The sequence below is a fragment of the Buceros rhinoceros genome, unplaced genomic scaffold (genome assembly GCF_000710305.1).
Source record: "Buceros rhinoceros silvestris isolate BGI_N320 unplaced genomic scaffold, ASM71030v1 scaffold7296, whole genome shotgun sequence".
Classification (NCBI taxonomy): Eukaryota; Metazoa; Chordata; class Aves; order Bucerotiformes; family Bucerotidae; genus Buceros; species Buceros rhinoceros.
Genome location: NW_010419303.1, coordinates 119,806 through 129,303, shown reverse-complemented (window position 1 = coordinate 129,303; position 9,498 = coordinate 119,806). Strand labels below are relative to the sequence as shown.

General features: G+C 52.1%; 1 protein-coding gene across 1 annotated transcript in view; it reads right to left on the bottom strand.

Annotated features, from left to right (window-relative positions):
• Window positions 1–5,487: 5,487 nt before the first annotated feature.
• Window positions 5,488–9,498, bottom strand: part of LOC104495831 (DENN domain-containing protein 1A-like) — a gene marked incomplete at its 5' end in the record, with an annotated part of 111,914 nt that continues 107,903 nt past the window's right edge. Inside the window, 3 exon segments of the mRNA XM_010138861.1 lie at window positions 5,488–5,777; window positions 5,943–6,810; window positions 7,033–7,288. Of these exon segments, the coding sequence (XP_010137163.1) occupies window positions 5,488–5,777; window positions 5,943–6,810; window positions 7,033–7,288 (1,414 nt within the window).

The following is a 9,498-nucleotide window of genomic DNA, read 5'->3' as shown; positions in this document are numbered from 1 at the left end:
GGGGCGCGAGTGGAAATGTGGAACGTCATCAAAATGCCACCACCGGAGCGGCTGATCTAAGAGGTGGGGTCACACACGAGGGACCCGGTCATCCTTGACCAATCATGGGACTGCTGCAGCACCTCTGTTGTAGGTCTCGCGCTGTGGTGTTGTAGGACAGGTCAGCACGGCTTTGAGCTACTTCCTAGGCTACAGGCACACGCCTGCTGCTCCCTGGCAGGAAGAGTTGAAGTGCTGGAACGAGCTGCTGCTTAGTGCAGCTCCTCCCCTAAAGCTTTGTATAAAAGTGTCCTGCAGTGAGCTCTGGGAGAGAGAACACCAACGTTCCGGAGCGGCCCATGGAGGAGAGGAGGTGTGTGGTGGCTGTGGGGGGTGCCAGACCCATCAGCAGTGCAGGACTGTGTCACCAGTGAGGGGGGGCCCTGCTCTGCCCCCACCGCCTTGGCCTGGCCCACAGCCCCACTGGGGCTCACAGCCGCAGTAACTGTCACGTCAACAGAACAGTGAGGGAGTGAGGCAGGGCCAATGACCAGGAATTAAACCACCCTGTTCAGAAATAATGCGGTTGTTCCAAAAAAAAGAGAAACCAACAAAAAAAGGTGCCTCCTCTGCGAAGCTAAGAGAGGCGACAGAGGGACAGGAGCCATTTCCCGGCGCTGCTGCTGTCCTTTGTGACCAGGCCAGCATTAGCATTACGTTACCCGAACCCCTGTGCTGCGTTAGGAGAGCCTTTAGCAGAAGCATCTAAGACTGGACTCAAGCCCAGGAGTATTTTAAGTGCCTTTACAGTAGTAATGTTCCTGAAAGGAGGTTGTGGGGTGCGGGCTGGCTGTCCTTACCCGCCTGCTCCGGGCTCCCCTGGCACTGAGCCGCCCAGCCCCAGAGTGGCCCTTAGCAAGAGTTTAACACTCGAACATGGGGTGGGGGCAGAGCAGGGCAGGACAAGCGGGTCCTGCAGCACGGAAGGGTGGAATTCAAGTACCTGGTGTGACAGCAAACCAGGGCTGCTGTAGTCCTGCCGCAGTGCACTCGCAAGGACATTCATGCTGTGGCTTTACTGCTCCTGTGTGACGGGTTTATGGCTGTCCCAGCTCTCCTGTAGCAGAAGGAGGCAGAGCCTGTGAGCAGAAATGTGGCAGAGCAGCCCAAAGAGGGGCTAAAATCAGGCCTGTCTTAGGCTGTGCTACTGCTGTCAATGAGAAAAAGTTCTAATCTCCGAAACACTACTAGTAAGCAGGCAGAGAATCTGCCCATGTCGCTGCTCACCTCTGGCAGACAATGCTGCTCTCTTTTTGCTCTTAGATTTTTGTGGTTTTTCTTTTTTTTTTTTCCTTTCACTGTAGCTGTGAAGTTTTCTGCCAGTCTAAGCAAGGGGCAGAGCACAGAGCTACTGCTCCGGGCTGCCCACACAGGACCGGGGCAGCACAAAGGCAGCTGCTGCACCACCATGAAGAACGACCACTTTCGGCAGAGTGGTAGAGGAGACAGTTCATACTGTGTGTGAGGTCACTGTCCCTCTCATGCTGAGGAAAAGGACCAAGAGCAGGTGGTGACCCCACCTTGGGAAGGCACAGGCCTGACGGCAGTTCAGTGTGCGCCCGGGCGCTGTCACTGACTGAGGAGTAGTAACACCGCAGTTATGGCTGCGAGGAGGGGTTTGCGCTGTGCGTGTGTTTTCCAGCTGTGATTTAGGAAGGTCGAGCAGTAACCAGAGAGCAGCCAGTCGCGCTGCAGGGGAACTAGTTAAACCGCACACCTTAGGAAAAGAGTGAGTGGGGTTTTGCTCGGCTGCCCTCGTGTCGCAGGAGCACACCCAGCTGGAGCCACCCACACTGCGCCAAAGGGGCCCAGAAACAGTCACCCCTGGTCTGAGTGTGTCCCTGACTTGAAAGGGTGGCATTATCTTCTGGGGCGGGGGCAGGACTCCAGCCCCTGGCAGCAGCAGCGGCCGGTTCTGCAGCCGGTGTCCTGCTGCACAGCCTTCACCTCCCTGCAGCGGGAGCTGGGGGTTGTACTAAACCTCCAGCGAGCTGAGAATAGCTTTAGGGTTCTGAAACCTCAGCCCCAACCGAGCCCCAGGGCGCTGCCAGGAGCAGCGTGTGCTTTTACTTTTTACCTTTGCTCCATTTTTTGTGTTGAAATTGTAGAAAAATGAGGCAGCAGCAGCATCTAAATGACCCGGTATTACTCCAGCCTGTCTTCCTCTGAGGAGAAATCCAGAACCGGGTTGTAAGAACTGATTATGCCTAAGCTACGGAAATATCCTGAAAGGCACCAAGAAGCTACAACCCGCCCCCAGCAGTAAAGACACCTCAGACCCAGCGCCCTGCAGGCAGCCAGCCTGTCTGGGGGCTCTGCTCATCCCGCTCCGCCGCTTCCCAGGGTTAGCAGCGCAGATGACTATTTCAAGCACCCAAAGCCGGTACTAGCAAAAGTGTTAAAATACTTTGTCAGTGTCTTGAGCATTTCTGCAACATAATTTATGAAAGATTGGGGTTTGTTTGGTTTTTTTCAATAATAAACTTGCTTTTGATATTTAATTTTTGAATATATTTTTTCACAAAACTGGATTTGCTGTAATGATTGTGATCCTGATCTCTTTTGTAATTGTAAATTTTGTCATTTGTAAAAAATTAGTATGTCTGTCAAAAGAGATTTACAATAAAATTTGGTTACAAATAGACCTGGTACCTTGCGCTGTTCTTTTCCTGGAGCTGTCCCGCAGCTGGTTTGGGGCACAGCTGCAGCCCTCAGCGCCTCCTTGACCTGGGATGGTGCACAAGGGTTCTGGCAATAACAGAAGCAAACGTGCCAGGGGAAGCTGTGCCCACAGCCACACCTTTATGCTCCAGGAGACGAATGGTGAGGGGCTCCTGGGGGGTGGTTCTAGGGGACCAAAGCAGCTGTAACTAAGCAAAGCGGTACCAGAGGGTACAGGAACCACTCGCAGTTGACCGTAAGGTCACCGATGGCTACTCAGAGGCACAGCTTACACCGGAGTAGTAAAACCAGCAACAGTCTGCCCACAGCAGAACCAGACCTGGTCCCCAGCCCAGCTCACTCTCCCAGCCAAGCGCTTTCCCACATCTGGCACTACTGGAATAAACCATGCTGAGAATTCCTGAGTTTAAGTTAGACACAAAACTAAATACTGCCCCGGGGTACTTTGATTCCTTTATTAGAGAAGGACAGAAACCAGGCTCCTGCTCGCACACCCTGTTCAAGCAGGGAGGAAGGTCACAAACTCCTGCCTCTCAGAGGTGTGTTCAACCTCCTCCTGGCCCCTTCAACATCTAGTCAAGGGCGAGGAATGCCATTTGTGTTCATTAGTACCTCAAAACTGACATAAAAATAATCCAAGAGCGCTTCTTTGTCTAAAAATCAGCTCCCTGAACTGTCCCACACTATGGGCAGAGGCAATGACCAGAGCTGGAAGCAGAGCTGCAGTGATACAGAATTACCTGAGCGGTTCTCTGGACAGTTCAGCACGTGGAATAGACGACCCTACACCTCTTCAAAAAGGTGAAACTCAACCGGCACCTCATAGGCAGAACTTTCTGGTGCCTGTACACAGCCCCCACCAGTGAGACCGTTCTGTCTCCATCTCATAGCAAAGAAGAGCTGGAATTCCAGACCAAATTTAGATAGAACGTTCATGTTCTGGACTGTATAAAATAAATTGGAGCTGTTAGCTTAGACTTTAAGTATTTTACTATGCAATGCTAAAACCATCCGTCTTCCAACACAAAAAGAAAATACAAACCCACCTCATGGCCTGTCAGAGCAGCACTGTCATGTTGATGGCATACGATGGTCGTGCCCAGACCTGGCATTTCAGGTACCAGAGGATTTTTCTTTTGCATTGCACAGCTGCCAGCACAGAGACAGCTATTTTCATACACCCCAGTAAGAAAACTTCCAGGATTATATGCATAAAATATAGAGATACATTGGAAATCAGATAAAGCTTTACAAGAATTTCCCCATGTGTCCCAAACGATTTCCTTTATCAAAGGCTTAATGGTGACATGATTGTGATTTGCTCTTCCAGAGTAATGTGTTGACATCAGCTTGTGCCCAAATACAAAACAAAACAAAAAGCACCACGGAAGTGACCCAGACCTTCTCACTGCAAAGACAGCGGTTTGAGACGGGGTGCTCGGGGTAAGCGGGAATTCCGTGAGGACACCAGTGCCACAGAGAAGCAGTTCAGCAAATCCAAACGTACCCTTTCACCTCCACTGCGGTCTCGTACTCTGTGACCTCACCATCGAGTTCACGCCTTGTTACACCAGCAGAAGTTCTCAGCCACAGCAGGATAAAGACTGTGGATTGTCAGACTGGCCGAAGGAGCCGAGCGCGTTGCAGACCAGCATGAAATCCCGGTTGCTGCCAGCAGCGACTGACAGTTCTGAAGGCCAGCAGTGACCAGCAGCTGTCGTACTCTGGTCTCCCAGCAGTGCTGCGCTTCCTCAGCCCAGCTGGCACCTGGGTGGTTCCGGTCTGGCCAAGTGCTGCAGCTTCCGCCCAGCTGCGCTCCGGCCGGCTCCTCAGTCACTGGCAGTAACCTGAGATCATGAGCTGGGAACTTCTACACCCAATACTTCTTTTTTTTTTTTTTTTCTCTCATTTGCACTAATCAAGTACGGTATGGTCACATCCCATTCCTCTACTGCCACGTACAATCAATATATATAGTAGTAACATACACATAGATAAGAACTAGGAGATACTCCATGGCCTCTATTGTCTGATGAATTAAAAAAACAAATAAACAAAAAACCCCAGAAGAAAAACAATTGCTGGTGTTTCCAGTTTCCCACCAGAGCTGCAGGACCAACCGCTGCACCGTGGCCCCATGCTATGGGTTTGCTGCAATGAGGTGTTACAACAACTCTGCCCCAGCGAGCTCCCGGCCTCGCCCCATCAGTGCGCCGGGGAGGAAAGCAAAGAGCTGCAGCAAAAGCTCATCCCCTCGTATAACCTCAGTGACTCTATTTCTAGACAGGGCAAACTCAGAGCCCAGCGGAGGAGCTCAGCACAGCCCCCAGGGCTGGGGCTGTTTGCCAAACTGGGGGTAATGCAGGAGGAACTGACCACCAGTGACACGGGCAGGAACCCGCCAGTACAACGTGCCGTGTTGTGCTCCCGACTGCGCTAAGGAGTGAACGCACAGGGAGGGAGGAGCTGCTGCAGTGCTGTCTGGAAAGCTGTGTGGCAGAGCCGAGCCGAGCCAAGCCAGCTACCCTCACGCTTTGTCAGTCCAAACCCCCAGGGGTTTTCAGTGATGGAGAGTGAGGACGCAGCCACAGGGACCAGGATGGGGGACACGTGGGAGGATGCTGGGTACTTTGCAGCACAGCGATGGTCCTGCAGCTGCCCTGACTTAGCCTTCCATAAAAGAAATGGTTGGTTTTATGCTGGCTCAAAAAACCCCCCAAACCCCTCAGTCAATCCCAAAGGGACATCAAAAGGCCATCGGGAGGGTTACTCAAAGGTTTCCCATCGCTTTCGGAGCTGTTCAACCTTACCTGGGGTGGGTGACACGTCTTGCTTTGTCTTTTTTAACAAATCTTCAAATGGATCTTTTGTCTCCTCAGATTTCGAGGACAGTAACGCTGACTGTAAGCCCTTGGCTGGCCTGGCAGGGATCAGAGGGGGTTCATTAGACAGGAGAGCTAGTGCTTGTTTGGGATCTACCTTGGAGCTGGTCTGGCCCACCTGTAATGTTCTGGTTTTAGCTGGAGCACTCAGACCTGCTGGCTGCAGAGAGCTGCCTGGAGAAGGGCTGTGGCTCTGCAGCAGGATGGAGCCAGCTGCTGGCACAGCTGGAGCCTGGCTGAACAGGTTTGGCATGGATAGAGTTGAAATGTTTGGTTGAGGTCTCTGTGGTGGATAGAAAGTAGAACTGGGTGTTATGAAGCTGGAGCTATAAGCGTGACCTAAAGAGGGGGTGAAAGAGCCCCTTGGGGGTCTAACTAAAGACACTGAAAGGGCTCCTGGTACCGTCTGCGCAAATGGATTAGGAGCTGGCGGTAAAAAAGGTGGTGCTGTTGGGGAAGGATAACCAAGTGGCTGGACAAATGGTGTAGCTGGAGGAGGCACAAAGTCACTTGTCCCCACGACAAAACCAGCTGCAGAAGGTGGCGTGGCTGAACTCTGCAGGCTGCGGGGGCCTTGCTGGAGGCCACTGCTCTGCCAGCTGGCTGTTTTTAGTGGATCCAGGAGGTTAAGAAGGTCATCGCTGTCATTCCCTGCATTATCTGTCTTCACTTTGACAGGCTGGAGCATCTCAGCAGCGATGGGAGCGCTGGACAAAAGCTGAGATGGATGAGAGGAATAGTTTACAGATGGATGGATTTCAGGGTCTAAGGACACACTAGCAGCTCCAAAGGGCTCTGGGATAAGATCTGAAACCAAATGGCTGCGTCCTGCTGCGTGGGTGGTGAGAATTTCTGTTGGCCCAGCTGTCGTCTGATGCTTGGAAGCCCTGGGTGCTGGTGGTGGTGGCACTATCCCCAGTTCAGGAGTCTTTCTTCCCTGTGGCCTAGGAATGGTGATGTTCCCTTGAACGGCACGCTTCGGTTCATCCTTGTCTGCAGGAGCCGGAATGCTGTCTCTGCTCCGCGGTCTCCTTGTGATTGGCGGCATGTTTCCAAGGGCAGTTAGGGACCTTTCTGGTGAGCTCTGGGAATACCTGGTAGGAATAGCCATGTCGTCATGACCCATGCTCCACAGCTTGTTGTAAGGGTGAGACAGCTTCATGGCTGGCACAATCCTGTTCCTCTCAGACACACCAAGATCCATTCTCTGCAAGAAAGCATAAAAAAAGGTTAACTTTTACGGATCTCCTCACAACAAAGTGAAGACGGGCTGCTGAACTACATGTAGAGGAGGGTCTGTCCAGACTGAGAATGAGGGACAGGGACAGCATCTCCCCAGCAATACGAAAATGTTCCTCAGAGCACAAGGGAGGACGGCGAGCCCTGGCTCTGTGCAGAACCCCCGGCGCACAGGAAAGCCTGTCCAGACCTGGTAATCAAATGTGCATCGCTGGTCACCCTCCTCTTTGGGAGTCCGCAGGTCTTCCAGGCTCTTTGCTTGGCTGAGAGGCTGAGGCTGTGTTTCTACTTCTAAGCTAGGGAAAATGTCTTCAAGGAGGTTGATTTCTGTGTCCTTGCGTGAGAGCAGAGGGCTTGGAGGAAGAGGCTCTTTTGATTTTTCTGGACTGACCGCCTCTTCCCCGTCAGCGCTGTCGGATTCTTTCAGAGCCCGGTATGGCTGAGGCCTACGAGAGAAACAAAAATCATACTGCAAGTGATTGTCTGTCCAGTTTTCCTTTTAAACAAGTATTTACTAAGGAGCTGGATGGCTTTACAAAAAGCTTTTGGGTGGCAGAACAGCTCACGGAGCCGTGTGAGCAGAGTGACCGCGGGCAGAAGGACATACAGAGATGACTTGGCACTGGAGGGGTTCTCAGAAGGGAGAGAGATGTGAGTGCGAAGCACTTGGAGGGGAGCTGGGATCATGCGTGACAGACAGGCTGGGGAGGGAACTCTCCTGCAGCAGGACTAACGGCACACCAGCTCCCCACGGAGCACTGTTCCCGCACACGGAGCGAGCGCGCTGCCACGGGCCGGAGGTTTGCACTGCCATTCCCTTGCTTCAAGCCAACTCAGCACAGAACATAATTCAGTGTTTTCCTGCAATAATTGGGAACGCTGTGCACAGTTCCAATGATTACACTGGTGTCATCTTATCACGAGACAACACAATCCATTATGGAGACACCTATTTTACATCTGCAGCCTAGGCCGAGTTAGCAGGACGCTTTTCTTGCACATATCTCAGCAAAAAAATGAACACCAGCAGATTTGCATATTGGTTCTGTGTACAGAGAACAGCAGCATAATGCGCATCCAATTAAGAACGAGAAGTGCCATACATCTCTGTGGTGATTGGCATTTGACTGGCAGCCAGCTCCACCGTGACATTTAAACACGGTTTCAATTAAAAGAAAATATTTGTGAGACCTGCAAAAACAGCTACTGTGGAAGAAGCCTCCTCCTCTTCCCATATTTTATTATAACACATCTAGATCATGCAAATTCATGAACAGCCACTCTCGCCGCATTCATCAGCACACTCAGAGCAGGCATGCGGCTCGAGAGCATAACAATGCAAGTACAAGACAGACAGCTGATGGTACACGTCCGTCGGAAGAGGGTGATCTTGCAAACCTAGGTCCTAGCTCTAAGTCTCTCACATAATCTGTGCTCAATTCTAAGCGTTAGATCACACTGAATAAAAAAAAAAAAAAAAATCCCTGAGGATTCTGCAAACAAACCATTGTGGTGACCTGGCCTCCTCCAGCCCAGGCAGAAGAGCTCCTGAACCTGTCCACGGGCCTCCCCACACCCCGGGGCCTGCAGGCGCGTCCCTTCACTGTCCGTCTCTGCACTGGCCTTCAACAACTCACAATGCGTTTTAGCAGGGAAGTCTCCACTGTCACACTGGCAGCCTCCTTCTCCAGACCACTCTAACACAGCTACGTCCAGCAGGCTCAGGTGAGACCGGGCATCCCCATCCCAGCACCTGGAAGCACCTGGAACTGGCATCGCACAGACTGCTGAAGCAGCAGCTCACAGTACCCTGGCACCTTTTCCTACAGGTTCTGGTCAAGCTATTTGCTAGAAGAGTAATTCTGTGCAACTTCTCTCCCTTTCTGTCCCCAGAGATCCTCAAGCAGGTGGGTTAGGAAAGAACAAACCCTCTGGATGACATTCAGTGAGGCTTTAGCTCACGACCACCCTCCGGGGTAGGTATGTTCAAACTGATGTCTTTAGTACAGCTGAACCCGTGTGCCCTTGCCAGGCAGCGGTGTGACCGTCATCTCCAGAAGATCTACCGGGGCCCTGGGAAGACTGGACAGGTACACAGGAGCTGACACCACTCATTCCCTTAACGCAGGAACCTTGGGCAGGAGGCAGTGCTTACACTGGGCTTACCCGTGCCCTCCTCGCAGGCTAGTAGCTGCAATACAGCCGAGCTGCTTAACACCGTGTTTCAAAACAAGTCAAGAATAAGCTACAGAGGTTTGGGAATTTACAAATTTAAAATTTGGATACAAATGACCCAGCAAAGTGCTTCCTGTTTCTTGCCTAATTTTGGGTCAGCTTGTACTCCAGCCCTCGGAGGAGACCCACATGGCGGCTCCCCGCAGCCCCAGAGGATGTGGCACCTAATGGAGCAGAGAGGCTGGGATCACGCAAATGAAACTAGGCGCAGCCGGTAACGGCACAGACAGGAGGCTCACAGGACAACCCAAAAGCACAGTGAGCACCACACGAGGACGAACGGCAGAAGGTTTGGACAGCAAGACAAGCAGCACATGGGAACAAAGGGCAAGTGGAAGGGTTACATCCCGCAGAGCTCGAGCCCACGTCAAACCACGAGCTGTGCACTGTGGCAGAGTGCTTCATGCAGGAGTGTGTTTTT